This window comes from Epinephelus lanceolatus, chromosome 7 (assembly GCF_041903045.1).
Source record: "Epinephelus lanceolatus isolate andai-2023 chromosome 7, ASM4190304v1, whole genome shotgun sequence".
NCBI classification, from domain to species: domain Eukaryota; kingdom Metazoa; phylum Chordata; class Actinopteri; order Perciformes; family Serranidae; genus Epinephelus; species Epinephelus lanceolatus.
The window spans coordinates 44,425,696-44,450,501 of NC_135740.1; the positions used below are offsets into that span (position 1 = coordinate 44,425,696).

The window sequence follows — 24,806 nt, forward strand, 5'->3', positions numbered from 1 at the left end:
ATTTTTACTCTGCGGTGACATTCAGTGTCAGTTTGGTGTCAGCTGTGTTTTTTATTCTTTCTTCTGTTTCTTTGTGTCACTCGTTCTTTTGCAAAAGCTTATTGTTTCGTCATTCGTGCAGAAGTGCTGCTAGTTTTCTATTTGTTTTGAGATACTTGACTTATGTGTGAAGTCTCATCTTCTCACTGACACCTCTGTTCCACCAGATTACCTCTGGATTTTGAAACAGGCCAGTTCAGGACTCTTTGAACCTTTGTGCTTTCTAGCAAACCAGCCTGCATTTCCATTGGTCTGAGCAGAGCTGTTGTAATCACAGATGTTTCATCAACAGAGGGCGTTGCACAACGCACAGCTGACGTAATCAGAGGGAGTAAGATGTCAGATGACATTAATTACTTATGAGTTTTTCTTCTGTTATCAGATGGGCTGTATATGAATATTCAGTTTTTTTTATATAGAGTTTCAAAGTTTGAACAGGGTTCAGTGGGATGTTCAGTGTTACAGCGGCATTCATGTCATAAAGTAAACAAATTAACGCCGCTAGAGACAGATCGGAAATGTCAACACCAGATATCAAACAAAAGTCAGAGACTGTGTCGTCTTAAATATCTGTGAGCTGTAAATTCACCACTTCCAAGCAGAGGAGAGAAGAAATTGTAATCTCGGAGCCTTGCGGTGAAAAGTTTCTCCTCCTGTGTGCTGCATCACGTCCACAGAACTGTACCAAAGAGTAGCTTGAAAGTTAAGAACACTCACTCTGCAGCAAAATCTGGGGACCAAATTGTACACTGCACAGCACACTGACTAGTGGCAACAAACAACTGCTCGAGTTGAAGGGCCCGTCCCAATACCCCCCCTTGGCCCTACCCCTACATTTGCACGTTCCTGCGAGGGGTAGTGGTGTCCCAATTCCTTTTTGAATGTACAGGTAGGGGTCATAACGAGGGGTAGTGGGTATGAAACTAGCCCTCCGGAGTGAGGGATTTCAGATGCTGACTTGCCAGCGAGGGGTAGACGTCGCCATGGCTACCACCGAGCAAGAGACGGGGAAAAAAGTTCATACATAGCTAACGTTACCATCGTCAGGTTGCTTGTTAGCTAGCTAGCTTGCTCGCATTGTCTGGCGTCTGTCATCTGTCCTGTTCTACAAAATTGTTGGACTTTTCACATTACGATAACACGCCAGCTAGTATAACTATGCTGCCTCGTAATGTTAGCTGGTTAGCTAGCTAGCATAAGTCCCCTGTCGTCTGCCGTTCATCAAACGAAGCATGATGAATGCTTCAAAGGCGATCAGTAGGATGAACTCAGCTGGAGACTCCATTGTAGATGCCGGTTGGAAATGTAGATGGCTCGCAGCTTCCTGTTTAAAATAGTTACGTATGCGTGAACGTAACCGACGCGGTGACGTAGTGAGTGGTGTCCCAATTTCTAGGGAAAGATTTCAACCCCTACCCCTCGTTGCTTCATTTTGAGGGCCAAGGGGTAGTGGACACATGGGGGTATTGGGATTGGGCCTTAGTGGACTGAGGGGTCTCTGACTGATGATTTGAATCTCTGACTTTCAAGGTGCAGCCCTCTGAGAGACCACTGGGCTTTTTGTTTTCCCAACAAGTTCTCACTTGCCTGGTGACGTCATGGATCGCACTTTAGTCCAGTTCAGACCAAAGATTTGCGACGAGAAGAAACTGTTTTAGAACGTTGCAGAGAGAAGTAGCAGCGGTGTGAACTGGCCGGTCTGAGCTCGACTCAAACCGTCTGATGGTGTCACCTGCAACTCAGCTTGTCGAATTGCCGGCGACTGGTTTTAAAGCACGTCACCTGTTTCAACAGCCAATCAGCTTGTAGTGAAGTCTGCTGGTCAAGTCAAAATGACCGCAGACTGTGTGTTGGCTCGCTGCAGCAGCAGGTGCTCTGTCCCCGTCGAGCACTCTGTTTCTGTCCTAACGGTGTGCCGGTGTTGGAGCTTATGCCCCCTTATTCGTATTTAACAGAAAAATACAACTGTATTTTTTTCTGAATCTAAGTTTCTCTCTTTTAACCAACTAGAACTAATTTCATTTCCTTGTTAACTCAACGTAAAACACACTTCATTCAAACTTGACAGAAACAAAAAAGAAACTCGCTGAAATGATCTTGCTTTGTCTTGTTAGTCACCGAGTTAGTTCGTTCACTGTTCCAACAATCACCAGCTCTGGTTTGGTTAAAATAAACCCTTAATTCACAGAGTTAGATGTGAAAATACATTGTATCTCTCTGCCGATGCTGGCCGGAGTCCTGTAACGCTATCCCACCACTCCCAGTTGTTTCTCAGCTCAGCTGCTGTTCCACCATTAGAGACTACCCTCTGGTGGCTTGTGATATATACTACACATCCTCAGTACAGCCTCTCTGTATGAGTACAAAGAGAAACGTGTATTTTTTTAATTTAAAATCATACCAGTGGGGATTCTAACACCACTGGTATACTGTGATACTGCGATCCTGCCCCTGCTAGTCGAAATGCTCCAAATGGTTCAACATTAGATGCACAAACTGGAACTGAACTCGTTGCGTGTTGGTGTAAAAAGGGTACGAGACGACCATCGCAGAGATATATTCAGACTGTGATGAACACTCAGGATGTTAGTGTGTTATTGTGAAGCTACAAACTGGAAACAGATTTGATTCAGAACAGACACGGAGATGATGCAACATGACTCAGGAGCTTCTCCATCTCAGGGTCAGCAGGTTTGACTCATCACATTTCGGAGGGCAGCCCCGCGTTTATGACTCTGGAACATAAATAGTGAAGTGTTGGACACAAAGTCAAACACACTGTAAAGAGAAACATCAGGACGTCTTTAAACTCTGACATGTGACCAGTCCTCATAATGGTCTTTATGTTTCTGTGTGTGTGGTTGTCAAACAGCTGCGTCGTGTGTCTTTATGTCGACTTTTATGTTGTTCTGTCATCATCCTGAAACAAAGCCAGTGGGCTTCATATAAATCTTACTCACAGTCTGTCTCTCACACACACACACACACACACACACACACACACATGCACACAAATAGAGTGAGGTAAAACGTAACACATTCCAACCTTTTTCAGGAAATCCAGAGACACACAATCACTGCGGCGCAAGGTCATACACTCACACACAAACACACCGTACACACACACACACACACACACACACACACACACACAGTTTTTCCTTTGAAAGCTCTCCACCCTTCAGCTTGAGGCAGCTTGTGCTGCAGGCACTCCCTGTATCCTGTGTGTGTGTGTGTGTGTGTGTGTGTGTGTGTGTGTGTGTTTCCTGTGAAGGAGGACATTCAGTTTGATGTCCTCTTTAACGTCAGCACCCTCTGATCTCCGCGTGAACACTGCGTCGTCTTCATACTGTGAGGTCACAATAGATAAGCCAGACGAGCAGACAGTGATCCTCAGATGGTGAATCTGCTGCTTTTACATTCATTCATTCACTTTCCGTGACTGTTTATCCTGGTGCAGGGTCACGAGGTGCTGGAGCCTATCCCAGCTGACACTGGGTGAGAGGCAGGGTTCACCCTGAACAGGTCACCAGACTATCACAGGGCTGACACATAGAGACAGACAACCATTCACACTCACATTCACACCTACGGACAATTTAGAGTCACCAGTTAACCTGCATGTCTTTGGACTGTGGGAGGAAGCTGGAGCACCTGGAGGAAACCCACGCTGACACAGGGAGAACATGCACACTCCACACAGAAGGGCTCCCCCACCTCAGGTTTAAGCAACCCTCTTGCTGTGAGGCGACAATGCTAACCACTGCACCACTGTGCCACCTGCTGCTTTTACAGTAAAACAGAAATCAGTGTTTTTATATATGATAAATGTTCTGTAAGTGGTTACGCTGTTAACACACAGAGCTTTTATTAATATAGCATTATATATCATGAAGTATCAGCTTTCTGTTAAAGGGTAACTTTAACCTGGACCCTATTTATTTATGTTTATCCAGGTGTGTAATGGGAAAGAAAACTTTTTAAACCGGTCCAGTATTGAGAGAGAGAGCGCTGCAGCTGTCTAACAGGTTGTGGCATATTCATCCGTCAATTTACGTCTACTTTAAGTGTTTGTTTTGTTGCTGACAGGCTCAGATCCCTACAGAGATATATCTTTTTGTGAAAGAGTAAGATCCGGTGGGTTTGGTGATGCCGATTTCATGGCAGTTTGGGGAATTAAGTCCTTCTCAGGCAAGCTCAGGGGTTTAGTGTTGCTGTAGCCCACAGGAACGTTGCTCTGCAATACAAATATTGACGTTAGTGAAAACATCCATCTATTTTCATCCGCTTCTCTGGGGCTGGGTGCAGCAGGCCAATCACAGCAGCCCAGACGTCCCTCTCCCCAGTGACACTTTCCAGCTCCTCCTGGAGGACCCCGAGCCGTTCCCAGGCCAGATGAGATATGTATTCCCACCAGTGTGTTCTGGGTCTGCCCCGGGGCCTCATACCAGTGGGATGTGGCCGGAATACCTCTGACGGGAGGCGCCCAGGAGGATCCTGATCAGATGTCTGAACCACCTCAACTGACCCTTTTTGACATGAAGGAGCAGCGGCTCTACTCCCTCTTAAAACACACCTGGTTATTCTGAAAACAGCTTCATATTAAAGGATTAATCATCCTGCAGTTACTAAAGAAAGCACAGCAGTTAATTTCAGGTTGATATAAATGTATATTAATGCAGGAAATACAAAGCCTGTGAGCCACAGACAGGAAGAAGGTGCAGCACTTCCTTTAGTGATTATTTCTCCCACTAAAATAAAACTCTATTTAAGAAAAACAAAGTAACAAAGTTCAGTGTTTGTAGTTAATGTCAATTAATGTTCAAGACGTCATGGAGGAAATATTCAGTTTATTATTCATCATTGAAATAAAGGCGTGTTGACATGTTGCTGTCCAGCGCTGCAGATCCACTCATTGTTCAAAGTTTTCTAAAAATACTCCCGACTTCGACACCCGACACTCGTCACATGGCACATGACAGCCTGCGTGTGTGTGTGTGTGTGTGTGTCCTTCATTAGACTGAGCCCGTCTGTCTATTTCTGAGTCTGCTGATCTCTGCTGGTGTCCTGCAGCAGACTGTCCCCTCTTCATGTCCTCCCCCCTCCCCTCTGTACAGAGGTCAAAGGTCATCCTGCTGCAGATGCTGGGAGACAATCCTGCGGCTGTGTCCATCCGCTGACATCATGTTTTGTTCTGCCTCTGTGGTTTTAGTTGGCTGGGAGGGGGGTCGTGACCTGCAGGGGTCAAAGGTCACAGTGATGCCATCTCAGATCTGAGTGCAGTAAAAACAGAACCGAGTTTCACCATTAAGCTTTCATTATATCCCATTATCTGGTGTGAGTGTATGAAGTGTGTTTGTAGTCTGTTGAACCCATCAAGTTAATAATTAACGACAGGACCTGAAGCATTCACACTGTTGCTATGGTTACAGGGGCCAAAATTTACTTTGTCCTATATCTGCCAGTTGTAAACTGAATAAACGGCCTCTGCATGAGATGAAAATGAACACAAACACACCAACAGGTTCGGTTTGTCGAGTACCTGCAGCGCTGCAGCTCGTTGTGTCACCAACTCATCTGTGACGTGCTTCTTGTAAATGTTACTTTAACCATACTTCCACCATGATCTGATCTACTCCTGCCGTGTGCCACCACATACTTGCGGACTCTTCTCCTTTTTTGTACCCGGCTGTCGGATATCTAGCTGTATGTGTGTGTTTGTGCGTGATCAATGATCAATGTAATTAAAGCGTTCCTAGTATTAAAATATCTCTGGGAAGCTGTGGTCTACAAACTTTATTTTACATTTCCTCCGCCTCGTCACCTTTCATCGAGAGCTCCTGTGCGATCACATCCCTTTAAGAAGCTTTGTAAGTGTTTTAGACAGTTTATAAAACTAATAAATCTAACATTAAATGTCTTCATTGATGTTTTATCAATTTGTTTTTAATTTAATTTAATTTTATATACTTTATTAATCCCAGAGGGGAAGTTTTTAATTTTAAGTCTAAGTGGAGAGATGTCAGAGTGGGCTGCCTATGACAGGTGCTCCGAGTGGTTGGGGGGTTCGGTGCCTTGCTCAAGGGCACCTCGGCAGTGCCCATGAGGTGAACTGGCACCTCTCCAGCTACCAGTCCACGCTCCATATTTTGGTCCGGACGGGGACTTGAACAGGCGACCCTCCGGTTCCCAACCCGAGTCCCTATGGACTGAGCTACTGTGCTGAAAGGAGTTGTTGCTTTGTCAGGATTTATCCCATGATGCATTGGGTCGAGCCTGTGAATGAATCAGAGGCTGTGTTGCTGACTGGGCACGTGTGCATAACAGCGCTGATTCCAGAGGCCACACCCGACGCAATAAAATGGCTTTAACCCCACAATAATGAATGAATAATTAGGGACTTGTATGGTGGCGGGACCTGTGTACTGCACACTTGGACTACTGATATAAATAAGCTCCTCTGCTTTACACCCTGCCGTGTTTCATCAGTGCAGAGACGAAAAATAGCTTTTCTAGATGCAGCAGACACATGAAGTTGTGTCCATTCTGCAGAAGCACATTTTATAAATATTTTAACAGAACTCAGGTAATTAATAACCTTAGTTGTGGCCTCATCCCATTTAGTGTTGTCAGCTCCAGGGTCCTGATGATGGCCCACTGTTTGGTCTAATCAAAGGTCGTTGACCACAGACTGAAGAGAAGCTGTTCACCATGATTTGTTTGTTACAATCAGACTTCTGTGTTTTTGGTCTAACCGCTGTGTTTGGTTCTTGTCTCCTGCAGATGGACAGCTGCCGTCTGTCCCTGCTGTAGGTCAGTGATGGCCGTGGTGTTTCCTGAATGCGGAGGAGACCAAGTCAGATCCAGACTCCATGTTGGTCGTCATGGCCTCGCTGGATGGAAGCACGCCGGTTGAGACTCTTCTGGCAGCGATCCATCTAGAGAGGTCAGAGGTTCACTTATACAACACAAAGTCTGTATAATGAAGGTCTGTGACTTTGATTCAGGAGTAAAGATTACAGCTGTCTGGTCAGAGTTAACAAACTTCTAAAAACCAATGCTAACACTTAGCATAGCAAACACATTCAATGAGAGCTGAACAGTTTGTGCAGGATGTGCAAAAGTTAAAATGTGCAATGTATAGTGATAATAGTCCATGATCAGCGTTAATTAACAGAGACAAATGTCTTGGAGGTCGTCAGTGGGATTCCTGGGCCTTGTTGTTGAGCTCAGCTGCAGATGAGAAGGAGCTGTTTTTATGACGGGAGGTTTTCGATGGACCGCAGCCTCTTTGCCAGAGGGGACTGTTTCAAAGAGTTTGTGACCATGGTGGGAGGGGTTGGCCACAATCTTTGCCGCCTGCCTCAGGGTCCTGGAGGGATGGTAAATTGCAGTCAGTCACCCCCTCTGCAGAGCAAATGAACACCACAGGCTGTCCTTGTTCTTGGCAGAGGCAGCGGCATACCACATGGTGATGGAGGAGGTGAGGATGGATTCAAGGATGGCACTGTAATGAGTGTTTGTTAATGATCAACCCTTGCTAGCACTTAGAAAAGAAGACTTCTTTCATCACCAAGCACTTGTACTGAAGCACTGGTTTAGTTGTTTGTTTTAAAGGGATAAACCCCCAATTTTGGATAAAATCAAAATCTTGTTCTGATGTAGTTTGAATTCAGAAAAAAGTATCTGATAATGTAATGTACCAATGTATGTGAAAGGGATACCTAATGATCTTACTATATAATGACGAAAACTCTGTGTGTCTGTGTGTCTTTTCCACGTTTTTCTCCTCACTGACTTGGTCAATCCATGTGAAATTTGGCACAGTGGTAGAGGGTCATGGGAGGATGCCAATGAAGCAATATTACATCAATTGGCCAAAGGGGGGCGCTATAGCAACCGATTAAAATTGCAAACTTTGAATGGGCATATCTCATGCCCCGTATGTGGTAGAGACATGAAACTTTGCACAGAGATGCCTCTCCTCATGAGGAACACATTTGCCTCAAGAACCCATAACTTCCGCTTATATAGATTTTCCGCCATTTTGAATTTTTTGAAAAACACTTCAAATGGATCTCTTCCTAGGAAGTTTGAGCGATCTGCATGAAACTGGGTGAACATAATCTAGGGACCAATATCTAAAGTTCCCTCTTGGCAAAAGTTGGAAAACTTACTAAAACTGAGCTTCTATAAGGCAATGAATATTGCGGAGGGCGTGGCTCATCACATAAAGGTGTATAACATCTCAAGGGTTTCACCCATCACCACGCAACTTTGTAGGCATATGACCACACATAATCTGAGGGGACCCCTCCATTATTGACCCCATCAAACAAAATGGGGGCGCTAGAGAGCTCATTTCTTATCTAGGCCTAACCGCCATATGGATTTTTACTAAACTTGGTAGATATGTAGAACAGGACGCCTCAAGGTGACTGGAGAAATTTAACTCTAATTGGCAACTGGGTGGCGCTATAACAACAGAAAAATGCTTCAAAATGGCTAAAATGCGACCGATCGCTGTGGCTCCCCCTGTGGACCAATGTTGGTGTTGTTTTCTAATTTTTGGTATGACTAAGTCATGGTATGGTATGCTGTACATAATCACGGAAACTGTCAGTGTGTCATTCTGTCAGTCAGTCATTCTGTCTGTCCCACGTTTTTCTACTCACTGACGTGGTCAATCTATGTGAAACTGCACATAGGCATTGAGGACTGGCATAGGTAGAAGGTGACAAAGCTACCAGTGGCTATGGACTAGTCAATACTGATAATCAATATTCAGACTCACCTTGAGAGTGATGCAGCAGTCTGGTATCTTCATCTCCAGATAGACTTCGATGATCAGATCACCGGCCTGAGACAGCTACACACACACACACACACACACACACACACACACACACCAGCTTATTAACAGTGTATTACTAACTTATTAGTGGCTTATTACTAAGTTAGTCATTCTGTCTGTCCCACGTTTTTCTACTCACTGACGTGGTCAATCTATGTGAAACTGCACATAGGCATTGAGGATTGGCATAGGTAGAAGGTGACAAAGCTACCAATGGGTATGGAGTAGTTATTATAAATTTCACATTGTTTGAAATAGTGTTAGCATGCAGCACTCAACACTGGCAGGCCGGCCGCCGCTGCAAATAACAAACTCCACAAATCCATTCAGCAGCTCCACCATCCACAGTCAGACACACACTGCTGAATTACAGCTCACAACTCGCACCAATGGCTGATGCTGCTCTGTGTTTTTGCTGGCTAGTGAAACATCCTGGTGCAGACTATTTACTGGAGTTTACCAGCCTGTCGCTCATGCAGCATTTGCGGATCATGCACGGCAGTTCTCGGCTTTCAAAGTCCGATAGTCCACCACTAACATTTTCGTCATGTTTCGTCAACGAAAATGAAAAACAGCTTTTGTCTTAGTATTTCTAAGTTTTTTTGTTTTCAAGATCTATTGTTAGCTCGTCATCGTCTTGTTTTTGTCATGGAAAAAAGGTTGTTGATAAAAACTTTTCGTCAATGAAATTAACACTGCTGCCAATCCTATTAAGCAACATACACGTTCCAATATATTCTAAAGTAAAGCATTGATAGGTGAGGATAGGTGGAGTTAGCATGTGTTAGCATGGGTCCCGTGTGTATGCTAAAGCTGTGTTTAAATAACCTTTACTGAAGGCTATTTAACAATGGCAAGAAATTTGGTATTTTTCTGAAAGGTTTGTTAAATCTGACCATAAAATAAACTATATTAAATAAAGCTCATACAAAGGTGGAAAAATGATGGACCATAGTGATGCTCCGCTTTTCTACCTTCACTCTTGTTGTTGCTCGCCTGCTGAAGTAGGTGATGGTGATTATACAGTCAAGTATTTGAGAGACATCATAGCAAAAACAAACTTGGACTTTAATTGCATTTTTTCTGTGCAGGTACCAGGACACCTTCCGTCGAGCTGGTCTCCTATTGGCTAGAGACTTCACACACCTGGATAATGATGCTTTGGTCAGCCTGGGTATAACCGCCACAGGATACAGGAAGAGAATCCTTCGATTGGTCAGTCACATTCAGAGGACAGAGAGTCAAAGAGCCAATCAGAAAGCTGATCTCCCACGTGATCGCTGTCAGTCTGTGACAGACATTACTTTATCTGGTCACAGCGCTGCATCGCGGCGTCAGTCGTCTGGACCCATTGACTTTGAGACGCTCAGGAACAGTTCGGTTCCAAACCTTGGCGCCATGTTGACCAACTCTGACAGCAGCAGACCTGCGGTGAAGCCGGTTCCAAAACCCAGAACTGTATTCAACCGCCGCAGGACAACACCCGTCCACTTCTGTCCAACACCAGACCCTGCACCGCCTCCATCCAGGAGGCTTTCCCAGGAGTCCATCTGTTTTACTGTGTTAGAGGGTTTGACCTCAGGGGACACGCCCACACCTGACAACAGGTTGACCTCTGACCTCTACGAGAACTCAACCACACCCAGCCGAAAACCAAACCAGACGGAAAGGAGGAAGCCGAGTCGTAGCTTGTCTCTGTCAGACGCTGGAGGGTTTTTACCTCCTGTTCCCCCGAGGCTGAACCGTGGGACCCCCCCCGCCACGTTCCAGGGGTCCCTACCATCTTCTTCTTCACCTGTACGGACAGAGCAGAACCAGACGGTTCCTTTGACTTCCTCTCCTGGTAGTCTTGACAACAGCAGGCTCTCTGGATCCTCGCCGACTGGTTCACCCAGAGGTGGCGGGATGGAGATGGTCTCTAATGAGATCTACTGGGGGACTTTACCTAGTTCTACTGCCCCCAGTTTAGGGAGGAGTTACTGCACCCAGCAGTCAGCCCCTCCGACTCCACCCAGACAAACACCTGAGAGGCATCCAGAGAGGAATAGGTAGGTCACTCTGATGGACTTCCAGGTCAGGATCCACACTAGGTGTATTTACTTTGTTTTTAGATGTGCTAACCAAGATTTTATTTCAGAATGCATCCATGTAATCAGCATAAATAAATCCCACCTACCTTACGATCAGCCAACTGACTGAGGCCTCTGAATGACGCACCTACGTATTCGTGTACTTAACCGTCCATAACCAGTGAACATCTTGGTAATAAGGCACTCTGTGTCTGATCCCAATCACATTGTTGGTTTTTGGCCTTGATAAGCATCTTATGTTACGTTGGAAAACTACATAATTAATTGTCTTGTCTGATATTGTTACTGATTACAGTCTAATAGTAAAGATCGACTGAAGCTTCATACAGGCAATAGTGGACCAAACAATTCTATTCATTCATGCATTTTCTGCTGCTTATGTGGGTCCAGGTCGTGAATGCATAAAGCTAAGGGGGTCAGTATGTTAGAAATGAAGTGATAGCTGGATCTTCGAACACCATCGGAAACCTTGTTGTCCTAAACCATTCTGACGCTGAGTTGGACAAGTTTTCTGGATCAGATCAGCTTAATTCATCTTTTGGCCTTCACCAGATTCCACATATGTTGCCAGCCTAGATAAAATATATAATCCAGACTAGAAGTCAGGATAAGGTATTGGTGTTACATGACGTATTTGTGTAAAACAAACAAAAGACAAACAGCTGGTGCCCCCGTGCGAGTGGCGAGCTCACTATGTTCCACAAGCTCTCTTAGCTTTTTTAGTCTAATAAACTCATAAAATGTCAGAAAAGGAAATTATTCTTAAACCCATTTTTCGTATTGAATACTTTGATACCGCCCAAGTCTAGTCAGGACATCACCACCTATGCTGCACAGATTCTGACCTATCTGTTTGTAATATGTCTCTCACAAGTCCAACTACTTCAGTGACACACTGAATCACTGGAGTGTGTCTTTAAATCAATTATTGATTGATAGCTTATTTTTTGTTTGTCTGTGTGTGTTTTCAGTGGCAGCACTTTAAGTAACAACTCTTCAGGATCAGCCAGAGGTGAGTGCAGACCAGACTCTTGATTACTTATGAAAACATGATGTATGTTTACTGCAAGATTGATTTTACTAAAAATCTGCCTTGAAATTACAGAAACAACCATTTAATTCTGGATCCTGTTTATTTTGTCCCGCTTTCGTGGACTTTTTTTTGGCTTGAACACACTATGTGAGGATTTGCAGCGCTTCAGATTTGAACACAAAAGATAATGTTTGTGTTTATGTGGTTTAAAAGGCAAACACTGGTCACGCTGGCTGGGTTCGGGTTTACGTTACCATCCATGCTTCAGTAGAATATTAACTCGAGTTTTCTGTTCAACAGCTTCAACAGACGACCCTGAGGAGGAGATCAGCCCGTACTGTGAAACTGTTTTTCAAACCAGAAGAAATCCACACATATGTGAGGTGAGACAGCAGCACAAAGGCAAACCTAGTAAAGATCCATCTGTTGTTCCCTGTCTTCTCCTTCTTTCTTCTTTATATCTGTGGCACAAAGATATTAATAAACAGCAATCAGCTCCTTGATGATCACAAATCCAGCGGTTGTTGGGATTAAACTTGTAACATCTCCAGTCTGTGATGATATAAATGTGCTCAGTTAAAATTTCATCCTGCAGAGTGAAAGGAGCAGACTGGATGAGAGAGACATGAGGAAGGGGGAGGACAAACATGCAGAGGATCATGGGTAAGCCATCAGCAACTCTGTGAGGTTTATTTTAGCTTTGTGTGGCCAAATATTCAAAACGGTATGACAACATCAAAATAGCTTTACATGACATTACATAAAACCAGGAAATACAAACATAAAAGATAAAGTCAGACAAACACAAAGTTAAACAATACATTCATGAAAAGAAATAAATGTGATTTGCATTAACAAAAACAAAGGGTTAACATGACTTAATTCTGATTAATGGAAGGCAGTAAGGCACTTTCATCACAAAATAACAAAGACTACTGTTGTCTGCATTGAACACAAGCTTCAGTTAAATGAGCTGCGGCTGCAAACTATTAAAAACAGATTGATATTTGTAAGACAAAAGTATAAAACTGAATCATCTGCATATTGTCAGCTCTCTGGAGTTCCCCAAGGTTTTACACTCGGCCCACTTTTATTTTTTAGATCTTCTTTTAAAATAGACTTCATAAAGACAGTCTGTGTTAAATATGTTACAGTCTCAACTCTTAACTTAAAGTTGTGTTGAAAGAAGACAAAGCTAAGTTGGTACTTAGGTTTTAAATTTGTTTTTGACCTGTGAAAAATCAGTTGAGAAACATTCGATTGAAAGCTACAGTACAGCTAGGGAGAATTTATCAAATTTGTATTTGCGAATGTAAAATGTAGCCATCAAAATATAAAAAGTGACAATGAACTGAAATGTTTAAATCACATTACAAGGACAAAGAGACAAGCTATTATTTTATTTCTGCTGATTACAAAAAGTAAAAATTTGTCCACAGAATACAGGATGAGTCTGACAACCAGACTGATCTCTTCTGAGCTGTATAAATAATGTTGTATTTGTACTTCAGGTGTCAGAAGTTCTCCTGGACGAAGCGTTTGTCTCAGGCTCTTCACTCCGGAGACTCTCAGGGTTACAGCACCGTCGGAGAACCTCCACCTCCCGTCCGCTACCTCTCCCTGCCCAACCACACTTTCCCCACAGACGCTGATGAGGACCTGACCATCTCCCCCTACGCCAGCTACACCTCCCTGACTGAGAGAGCCCCGCCCATCATCAGCGGCTGGCTGGACAAGCTGTCTCCACAGGGGTGCGTTTGATTTAGACACCTGGTTAGACCAGAGAAAACAAAAACGCAGAGATGGGTTTGATTTACACACCTGGTGCATTAGATTTACAGCTGGTTAGACCAGGGGCACATTTAATGATATGTTAGACCAGAGAGAAGAAAACCAGGTTGTGTTTAATTTAAACACCTGGTTCGACCAATGACAACAAAACCATAAGGGGGCATTTGTTTTACACACCTGGTTGTACCAGGGGTGAATTTGATTTACACAGTTAGTTATTCCAGGGGAAAGAAAACCAGAGGGGTGTGTTTGATTTATACAGCTGGTTAAACCAGAAAGAACCAGGATTCTCTCATCGCTGGTATTCATTTAGTTTAGAGTCTGAATATTGCTTGAAGAGGTTTTAGACGCTCTTGAAGATGTACCAGAGGTCCTTGAAGAGCTTTCAGAGGTCCTCGAAGAGGTACCAGCAGCCCTCTAACAAGTTCCTGGGGTTCCTAAAGTTGTTCCAGAGGTTTTTAAGGGTGTCTTAGAGTCCTTTGGGAGATTCAGGGGTGCTTGGGGAGGTTTGAGAGGATTCTGAGGAGGGTGTAACATCCTTGAGTGAATTAAGATGTAGCTTATGTATGTGTTAGCATGTGTAGGCTAATAAAGAGTGAAGATGTGTGTGTGTGGGAACAAGAGGAAGGAATGCGAAGTCTGAGGAGCTCCAAGATCTCCGTGTTCTCACCTGACCAATCACAGCAGTCGATTCAGAATACACTAGTGTCACACACCTTCCTGTTCTTTGTGTCTCTGTGTTTCTGTGTGTGTGTGTGTGTGTGTGTGTGTGTGTGTCAGGGGTCAGAGGTCAGCGCTGGCTGTCGTGCTGCATGTCCTCTTCTCTGCTCCTCCCTGTGTCTCCCCCCTCCTGAGGGGCTGCCTCTGCCTCGTCACCTTCCTCTACTCCTCCTCTTCCTCTTGTTCTTCATCCTCTGCTCGGTGTGTGGTTGTCTTTTCTTCCTTTCCTGTTAATACTGATAAGAAAGTTCTTCAGTGGTTCTTTGGTGAGAGTTTTGGTGTTTCATGAAAATTTGTAAAACAAATATTTTCATTTTGACTCAGCTGAAAGACGCCAGTGTTTTCTGATGAAGCTCCATATTTAAACATCCAGCATATTTAAATGTCAAAACTTTGTAGGATTCAGTGTTTTAGAGTGTAAAGTACGCCGGTCTGATGTCACTATAAACCAGTAGTCTCCTTCTGAATTTTGTTTACCACAGTTGTGATGTGTCTTTGTGTCTTTGTTATGAATGTGATCATGTGACCCTCTCTGGATCTGTCTCTGGATCTGATGTGTGTTTTTATTTTTCAGGAATTATGTTTTCCAGAAGCGCTACGTGAAGTTTGATGGCAAAAACCTGATGTACTTTGGCAGTGATAAGGTACGAAGAACAGTCAGAGATGTATAATAATAGAAATATATCTACAAAACAAAGGAAATGAGAGAAGACAACTGTCCAAGGTGTATTTTTTTAACTATCATTGTTTCATAGTTGTTATCCTCTGAACTCCTCAGTTATCTATTGTTGTAAGTGTTTATGGTTCAGTGTTTTACAGCATTTAATCAAAGCGGATTTACTGTAGTTTGATTATTTGTCTTTAATGTCAAAGTGCAAACACATCTCTAATAGTGACCTAAATCAATGTTAAAGAATCGTTTCTGAGTTTATCAATGTTTAAACTCTCATTGCTACAGCCAGCTGTAGTCCAGTGATATTTGTTTACACTTTCAGAGAGCGTCATTGAAGTCCAATTTATTATTTCTTCTGATCTAACAACCTGGGTGGTGGAGGTGTGTGAGGAGGTCAACAGTCCTCCACATCTTTGTATCTCTCTGTATTCGATAAGCCACGCCCATTTTTAAAAATCCAGTCAAATATGGCGACTGATCGATTTAAACTCAGTCAGAAATGCGTCACATCACTGCAGATAAAACCGCTCTGACTGCTCTGATTTGGACCATTTGAAACCTTTCTGTTTCAGGACGTCTACCCTAAAGGAGTGATCCCATTGGCTGCCATCCAGATGGCCCGCCCAGCCAAAGACAACAAATTTGAAATCGTGACAAGTCACAGGATTTTTGTTTTCAGGGCCGATAATGAAGGTAGGAGAAGAAAACACTTGACATGACAGCAAAGTGACACTGAGTTACAGGGCAGCAGACATGTGTTTACATTCTCATCCATTACTGAATTATCTCCAGCTGATCTGATCTGATGTCAGACTGATAATCATGAGAAGCTGCTGCGGACATGTTTCTGTTGATCTGTAACCCTACTCATGTCACTTCCTGAGTAAATGAAACTAAACACTCTGAAAGTTACTGAACCTTAAAAGATACTCCCCCCTGAGAGCAGAGGATGATTTTGGGGCACAGAAACTGAGTCACTGGTTGATGAAATGCAGCTAAAGTTTCTTAAAAGGTTGATGTCCAGACACTGTGATGTATGTCTGTTCTTAAAAGTGTAATATTTCTCTTCTGGTTCATCGTGTTTCCAGTGAAAAAAACTCCTAATCACAGCTGAGAACACTGGGATAAATGTGAGAGGAAGAGGCAGTAATGTGTGTGAAGTACAGCATGTGATGTGATGATGATGATGATGATGATGATGATGATGATGGTGATACCTGTATCTCAGTGCTGAGGCGGCGGTGGGTCGGCACGATGCAGGAACACGTCAGAGATCAGCTGGTGTTCGGTCGGCGGCGCTTCGGTCCCGGATCTCACTGTCAGAGACACGGAGTCCTCGAGCTGAAGGGAACCAAGTCCAAAGTGTACGCCGCCATCAACACGGAGCAGATCTGGATCTACAAGAGCGAACAGGTGAGAGCGCCGACGGGTGGGACACTCTAATATTACACTGCTGAAATATACAAATTATAAAGTCCTTATGTGTGTTACTGACGTTGAACAGTCTTTTCTCAAAACTAAAAAGTTGCAAGTCTGATTTTGTCGTCTTTTAAGATGATGACACTCATTTATGTTAAAGTTGTTGTGCGGCTCTCGCTCTCAGTCCGTCAGTCAGTCAGCTCCGACACGCTCCAAACAGGAGCAGTAAAGTTCAGCTGCAGACAGGTTTTATAAGAGTTTGAGTGACTTTGTCCCAACTTGTTTATTGTTTCATCAGGAGCCCAAAGAGCAGCAACACAGCAGCAGCTCAGTGTGCAGGTTGTTGAACTTTCCTCATGTGTGTCCCTAACTTGTGTGTCTGCAGTGCTTTCGTAACGGAATCGGCATCACGGTGATCGAAGCTCGAGGATCGACAATCAGAGACGGGAAACACAAGAGCTTCGACCTCATCACGCCGTACAAAACCTTCAGGTATCACTGCACCACCGGCCCCTCTGTCACTAACACAGTAAACAGTTTCTGCACCTCAGAGGAGAAAAGGTTTAATAATAAAAATGTATTTTTCGAGGACGTGTCCATCCTGCAGCAGAGCAGCTTTGAGCAGTTCTGGGATGCTTCATGTTCAGATCTTTAGCTTCCAGCTCTGTAGATGAAACTGGGAACAAAATGTTCGTCCCCTCTGCCAACCTCTGCCAGGCTGTGCCATTTGGTCCCAAAAACCAGGTCACTGAATGAGAAAAAGCTCCTTACAGTTAATTCCCTGCAGCTCTGCAGCGCGTCGACTCACAGCTGCTGTTAGAACAATCGAAGTCACTTCACTCTGCTGCTGCTGGGACCAGCACGGATTCTGTGTCGATCTAAACACTCAAAACTGAAGTTAGTTAGCAGGCTTAAAAAAAAAGTGTGGTTTCTGCTTTTCAAAATGCCGTTGCCGTGGCGACCTGCCAACAAGCCTCTGCTCCGTCTTCTCAGCTTCACGGCAGAGTCGGAGCGGGACAAGCGGGACTGGATGGAGGCGCTGCAGGAGGCCATCGCAGAGACTCTGTCGGACTACGAGGTGGCCGAGAAGATCTGGTCCAACCGATCCAACAGGATGTGTGCCGACTGCAAGGCCCTGAACCCCGACTGGGCCTCCATCAACCTGTGTGTGGTCATCTGCAAGAACTGTGCAGGTACCTGGGACTCAGACTCAAGAGTTAGAGTAGACTTTTATAAAGTAAGCTATGGAGGTACGATTAGATCAGATCCAAGTTTGTCTTTCTGATGTTGATGATGTTGGATTAGCCTAATTAATGTGATTGGTGAGCAACATTCAGCTGTCCTAATAACCACATGGAACACTCTAATATCCTCCCACAACCCCTGATCACCCTGATCATAATGTAAACTCAGAGTGTGTTCATGCTGTTCACACACTTTCACAACTTCTACTCTGAGTGTGTCAACCTGTGAAGACATGAATCACTGCAGGTAAAACTGTCGCTGTGCTGGTTCAACTGCATTGTGGGGAGTGTGTGTGTGTGTGTGTGTGTGTGTGTGTGTGTGTCACCATGCTGTCATCCAGGTGTCTCAGTGTTCCTCCTGTCACCCGCAGCCTATCATCAGTCTGTAAGTTTCTGTCTCACCTGAAACTGAACTCTGGCGTTCACGTTCATGTTCGCTGCCACATTCATGGAGAGTTTTTATTTCAGCAACAAAAAGCTGCCGAACATGTTCTGACATGTCACTCACTCATTGGACAGTGTGAGTGATGTCATCCTCTGGTGGATGACAGAACTTCACTGAACCTGACGTGTAGACGTGACAAACAGAGAGGCGTCTTGTCAGAATCAGAATCTGGTTTGTTGCCACGTAGTTTTCACATACAAGGAATTTGCTTAGAATGAAAACAAAAAACGTGGGTTGCCCAGCAGTGCAGTCGTTAGCAGGGTCGCCTCACAGCGAGAGGGTTTTGGGTTTAACGCTGCCGACTGGCTGGGGCCCTTCTGTGTTGAGCTGATCTCCCTGTGTCTGTGTGGGTTTTCTCCGGCTTCCTCCAACACTCATTTGGAGCCAGAGTCTGCACAATAGTGATCAACAACTGCCCAACCAAGCTTGAGCAGCGCCACTGTTTGTGAGCACTCTGATTGGCTCACACAGCTGTCAGTAATGAAGTCACATCCCACAAACATTGAACAAATATCAGGGTGAGAAGAACTACATAAAGTGACAGAAACCATCTCTGGGAAAAATGTATTTGATGTTTCACGTTTGGGGAGCTGTCATGTCGACCATCTCAGCCTACAGGGACACACTGTCCTCCACTGTTTGTTCACCTGTGTGTGTGTGTGTGTGTGTGTGTGTGTGTGTGTGTGTCTTTGCAGGGCAGCACAGAGGTCTGGGGACGATGGTCTCTAAAGTTCAGAGTCTCAAACTGGACACCAGCGTGTGGAGCAACGAGATCGTCCAGGTGAGACCAGAACTGCGCTGAATCAAATTTGTAACAGTTAGAATTTCAGTTAGTTTTGATTTTATTTTATTTTTGATTTTTGGGTTTCATTTTAGTTCAGTTTTAGGTTGTTGTCAGAGTGCGTTTGCTATTTTTAGTTTGGCTTCAATTTTTCAGGAATATGGAGATCTGTGTAGGAGTGGCCTTAATGTATAAATCTTTTGATTTGGGGATCAAACTTGTCACCTGCAGTTTAATCCAGACTCCAGCTGGTTAACATCAGACCTGAGCTGAATAGCTGGTTACATGGCATTTGATCTACTACAGTATATAAATTATATTCTAGTTATTTGATTCTACAAGACCAGACTGCATGTGAAAAACAGTAGGGATTATTTGTGAAGCCATTGCAACAGAGCGAGATGAGATGTTAAGTCTGTTTAATGTCTGTGGTTCAGCGTCATGAGAGTTGACGGACATTCCTGCTGTCTCCTTCTTTTCGTAGTAATACGGCATAGTTAAAAAAAAAAAAAAAAAAAAAAAAGATAAAATAGATTATTTTTTAATCAAGCTCTATAGTTTCAGTTTATTTTTCGTTTTTCTTAAAATATATTGTTTTGATTTAGTTCCAGTTTTAGTTTACACTCTAAACCACCCGGCCTCGGCGCAGTGTGGTCACCCAGAGTTTATAGAACTGTAGTTACATACGTAACTCTTGTCCTCTGAGAATGATAAGAGATCTGGAGCAACATCTTTCAGATCAAACACTCTGTTTTTGTTTGTTTATTTGTTTGTTTGTGTGCACCAGCTGTTCATCATGCTGGGGAATGACCGTGCCAATGACTTCTGGGGGGCTCGGCTGTCTGTGTCGGAGGAGTTGGACCGTGACGCCTCCCCCGAGCAGAGACGAGACTTCATCACCCAGAAATACAGAGAGGGGCGATATCGACTCCCCCACCCAGCGTTCAGCAGCCAGGAGGAGCTGCTCAAGGTCAGAATGACACTTCCTACCTCACACAACATCAGAGGGGCAGAAACACCACAGTCCGTCTGTACACAGAGTCCAAACCACGAAAAGATTTAAGATTTCAATACCTGAAAGTCACATGAACCAAAATCATCAAACCTTTTTTTTTTCTCACATGGACACCAGTATTTATTCCTTGATTTTGATTACAGGCTACTACTACTACTAATAATAATAATGATAACAACAGGAGAGGTTTTCTTCAGCAGCTCTGAGTTCAGAACAGAAGGTTTTTTTGTTGAAGAAACAGAGTGAGTCTCTGAGAGCTCCAGTAGCTTCAAGGGTTTCAGTTAAAACATAAAAGCTGACCTGAGGTCAGTGAGGATCAGAGAGGTTTTAATGTCGCTCTGCTCTCTGTGACTCTGAGTGCTCATGTTGTCAAATTTAAATTTACTCTTACTGCATTTAACTTCTTATTTCTTGTTTGCCGTGAACCTTTGGAAAACTGCTCTTAAATGTTATTTTCTGAACAATATTCAGAAACACTGATGAGATCTGACTTTGATGACTTTTTGTTTAAAACCTGCACATAATATTTGGATGGAAGCTTTTCCCAGAGTGCACTGGGGCGTCAGCGGGGACAAAGGAAAGAAAAGATAAAAGCAGCTGGAGGCTCAAAGAAGGACTGAGTGTTTTTACTCCGACATGTCTGCTCTCTGTTTGTCCGTCTGTCACATTTACTGAGCTCAGGCTCTTATTGGCCGACAACATGTGAATTCAGCAACAAAAACTAAAAGTGTGAGAATCATGTAAATAAATCAGCTGATGAACGGCTTCATGTGCTGCATTCACAGACAGTGGGTCTCTCTTCCTGACTGTCTGTCTCTCTGTGTCTCCTCTCGTCTCCAGGTCTTGTGCTCGGCCGTCTCTGAACAGACTCTTCTGAAAACTGTCACTCACATTTTCTCGGAGGCGGAGTCAGCTCGCCTTGCAGACGACTCCAACGACTGCCAACGACATAATCCGCTCCTGGATCGCTGCATCGCTTCAGGTCTGTTTTCTACTGTACTCTGTTGGTTTCTACTGGTCTCTGAGCTGTACTTCTTTTAATGTTAAAATTTACAGTAACTGATCTGAGTTCAGGCCATCTTTCAGAGTATAAACTGACATCATGGAGACAACAGTTTTATTTCTATGCTGTGAAAACAGAGCTCTCAGGTTTATGAAGGTCAGTGGTGTGTGTGGAGGCAGACTCCAGGTCAGCTGAGGTGGCTCCTGTTTGATGCAGCTGCTGTGTTATCAGCTGTGTTCCTGCAGGGAGGCTTTTATCTCGTTACAGTTTGCTTCACTTAGCAGAGAAACTCCGACTGACACAGACATTTATTCTACTGACTGACCAGGTCAGCACGTGAGCACAGAGGCAGAACTACGATGAGGACGAGAATGAACAACAAAGTCTATTATCTGGACAATCAAACCACGTGTCTTTGTGTGTGTGTGTGTGGTTTATTGATTTGATGCTGCGGCTGAAATATTCCTCTGTTCTCCCTTCAGATCCCAGTGTGTACGATGAGATCATGCAGCCTGTCCTTCACTCTGGTTTCCTCTACAAGTCCGGCTCCGTCCACAGAGGGACGCTGTCCAGGAAGACTCGAGAAGGTGGGAAGAGGAAGGGAGAGGGGTGGTGCAGGGGTTAAAAAAAGTTAAAAAAGAAAGGACAAAGAAACTTCATTGGACAGAAAAATGTGTGGGGGATACAGGATACTAGATTTTTGCCTATATGCTGGTACCTTTCATACATGCAGATGTATACACATATTTTCTTCCCACCTAGTTGCAGAGAAGGAATCCACGACAGGAATCTCTCCTGTAGTGCAAGTAAAATAGTTTGCATTCTTGTGTCGTAATGCCGAGCTGTCAGATGAAGACATAAAATACAATGCTTTTCAAAACTGTCACTGCTCACATACTTCCATGCGGACAGAGACAAAAGTCTGTGACAACAACAAACATGGCGACAGCGGAGGAGGTCATAATAATGTACCTTTTAACGGAGGCAGCGTTGTCGATGGCGATAGTCTGTGAGGTCATTAAATACATCGCGACATGTGGATGGAGAATTTTTTTCACCATATTTCTTAAGAAGTCTTTGTCGTCTCCTGCGGTCGCGTCTTGCTTGAACTACGCTACACTGCCTCCATTATTTCCAGAGGTACTGCTCCATTTCATCTGTGTCTGTAAGCTTTAACAAACCATGTACAAATATGGACGACATGAAAGCAGAGTATTGACAGAAGGCTTTGTCCATGTCCGTGTGTGTATCGAACGTTTGGGCATGAATTTAGTCTTACCTATATTGGCAGAAATGTTCATTTCAGGCTGATGCTGATCTTTAATTTTAAAGCTTTTATCTGCCAATAACGTAATGATACTATCATGCATCTCTAAAATGTGCAGTTAACTCAAATAAAATATGATAAACACTTTCTACATTTCAGTGATACAGGAGCAGTTTAGTGAGCGGCACAGTGGTACAGTGGTTAGCATTGTTGCCTCACAGCAAGAGGGTTCCTGGTTTGAACCCCAGGATGAGCCCATCTGTGCAGAGTTTGCATGTTCTCCCTGTGTCAGTGTGGGTTTCCTCCAGGTGCTCCAGCTTCCTCCCACAGTCCAAAGACATGCAGGTTAATTGGTGACTCTAAATTGTCCGTAGGTGTGAATGTGAGTGTGAATGGTTGTCTGTCTCTATGTGTCAGTCCTGTGATAGTCTGGAGACCTGTCCAGGGTGAACCCTGCCTCTCACCCAGTGTCAGCTGGGATAGGCTCCAGCTCCTCTGCCACCTCTAACAGAACTACAGTTATGCAAATGTAATGAAAAAAGGAGCAGTTTAATAAAACCTGTAAAATAAAATATGCCCAAATGTCTCCTCGTCTTGTCGTCAGACTTCCAGAAGTTCTGGTGCTCAGTGGATCAGTCTCTGCTTTTCTACGAGTCAGACCGATCAGCTGATCCCTGCATGCAGATCAGCGTTAAAGACATCGTGTGTTTGGGCGTCAGTCGACCCGACTCCTCCAACAACAACAACGGCTTCATCGACAGGTATGCACTTTATCTTCTACTTGACGTTCAGCTGTGTTAAACTTCATGTCCACATGGAGACACAGCCTCTGTCTCTGTGTCTGTCCTCCTCTCCAGGTTTCGTTACACCTTCGAGTTGTATTTGACTTCAGAGAAACTTTATCAGTTTGGCTTGGAGACGGCCGACGCTCTGCACAGCTGGACCAAATCCATCGGGAAGGTCTGAAACTCTTAGGCTGTCCCCCTGTTTTACTTAACTGTCCTGTGAGATGTGATGTTTTTGGTTGTTACTAACCGTCCTGTCCGTCCCCTCCAGGCTGCGACCCCCCTCAGCTGTCACTGCCTGCTGACTCGGGAGTTTGAGCGGGTCGGTCTGCTGCGGTACAGAGCCATGTTGGACCCTCAGCAGTGGAAGGAGGCGTACTTCGTCCTGCAGAAGTCCAACCTCTTTATCTGTCCCCGAAACGATGGAGCAGCAGAGGACATCATCAACCTGAACCGTCTGCAGGAGCTCAGTCAGTTCTTGTCTACAAACACACCACGTCTGATCGATCCACCCTGTCTGATTTAAACAAAACTGTCTGTGTTTGTGTTGCAGGTATCACCTCTGAGACCGAGAACCACGAGAAGAAAGACATCCTGGTCTTAGTAGAAAAAGGAAGGTGAGATAAGAAGTGTCGCTGTTGGACGCCAGATTGTTTGAACTTGATTTATTTTTGTTTGTCTTCATTGTTTTGCTTCTTCTCTCCGTCAGGACCGTCCACCTGCAGGGTGTCGGCCGCACAGATTTCTCTCTGTGGTACTCTGACATCCAGCGAGCGGCCGGCGGTAAAGGAAACACTCTGAGGGAGCAGCAGCTGAGCAGAAATGACATCCCGATCATCGTGGACAGCTGCATCGCCTTCATCACTCAGTATGGTGAGGAAGAAAAAAAAAATCATGATCTGAACATTAAATCAAAAAGAATCATCGCTGCAGCTCTGCGAAGCTTTTCATCCTCTCTTAGGTCTAGTTTAGTTAGTGACGTTCTGGGCATGCTCTCTGTAGGTCTGGGCCACGAGGGGATCTACAGGAAGAACGGCGCCAAATCCAGAATCAAACTCCTAATGGAAGAGTTTCGTAAAGACGCTCGGAACGTCAAACTGCGGATCGGAGACCACTTCATTGAGGACGTGACGGACGTCCTAAAGAGGTTCTTCAGGGAGATCGAGGACCCCATCTTCATGGCTGAGCTCCACCCACTGTGGCAGGGGGCCGCCAGTGAGTCCAATTTACCTTAGAAAAGAGTTGATGTCAGGGATGTCCTGATCCGATCTCAAAGATTGGCATTAGACCCGATCAAGTCTTTAACAATAATAATAATAATAATAATAATAATAATAATAATAATAATAAATTTTATTTGTAACGCACTTTATATTTAACGAAAAATCTCAAAGTGCTACAACAGCAAGAAAAGAAAAAATAAGTTAAAACAAGAGTTAAAAGCAGTTATTGAACAATATAGAGCCCTATCAGCTAATGCACAGGTGTTTTTACTGACAAGGTTCATGCACAGCGACTCACAGTAAAGCCTGATTTATGGTCCTGCGTTAAAGCAACGACGTGGCTACGCAGGAGGCTCGCCGTAGCCCCCGGCGTAGCCTGACGTGCACCTCCCAAAAAATGTAACTACATGTCGAGGCGACGCAG

The 24,806-nt window shown here is 44.3% G+C and overlaps 1 protein-coding gene across 1 annotated transcript in view; it reads left to right on the top strand.

Moving 5' to 3' along the window:
- arap3 (ArfGAP with RhoGAP domain, ankyrin repeat and PH domain 3) overlaps nt 1–24,806 on the top strand; it is a 51,099-nt gene that overhangs the window by 15,684 nt on the left and 10,609 nt on the right. Inside the window, exons 2-22 of the mRNA XM_033633467.2 lie at nt 6,823–6,985; nt 9,985–10,941; nt 11,955–11,995; nt 12,317–12,399; nt 12,612–12,679; nt 13,528–13,767; nt 15,102–15,171; nt 15,773–15,893; nt 16,429–16,613; nt 17,005–17,111; nt 17,613–17,812; nt 19,004–19,089; nt 19,877–20,059; nt 20,945–21,086; nt 21,590–21,694; nt 22,979–23,135; nt 23,232–23,334; nt 23,431–23,629; nt 23,713–23,776; nt 23,869–24,032; nt 24,162–24,374. Of these exons, the coding sequence (XP_033489358.2) occupies nt 6,912–6,985; nt 9,985–10,941; nt 11,955–11,995; nt 12,317–12,399; nt 12,612–12,679; nt 13,528–13,767; nt 15,102–15,171; nt 15,773–15,893; nt 16,429–16,613; nt 17,005–17,111; nt 17,613–17,812; nt 19,004–19,089; nt 19,877–20,059; nt 20,945–21,086; nt 21,590–21,694; nt 22,979–23,135; nt 23,232–23,334; nt 23,431–23,629; nt 23,713–23,776; nt 23,869–24,032; nt 24,162–24,374 (3,562 nt within the window). The 5' untranslated portion in view covers nt 6,823–6,911. The remainder of the gene's footprint in view (nt 1–6,822; nt 6,986–9,984; nt 10,942–11,954; nt 11,996–12,316; nt 12,400–12,611; nt 12,680–13,527; nt 13,768–15,101; nt 15,172–15,772; nt 15,894–16,428; nt 16,614–17,004; nt 17,112–17,612; nt 17,813–19,003; nt 19,090–19,876; nt 20,060–20,944; nt 21,087–21,589; nt 21,695–22,978; nt 23,136–23,231; nt 23,335–23,430; nt 23,630–23,712; nt 23,777–23,868; nt 24,033–24,161; nt 24,375–24,806) is intronic.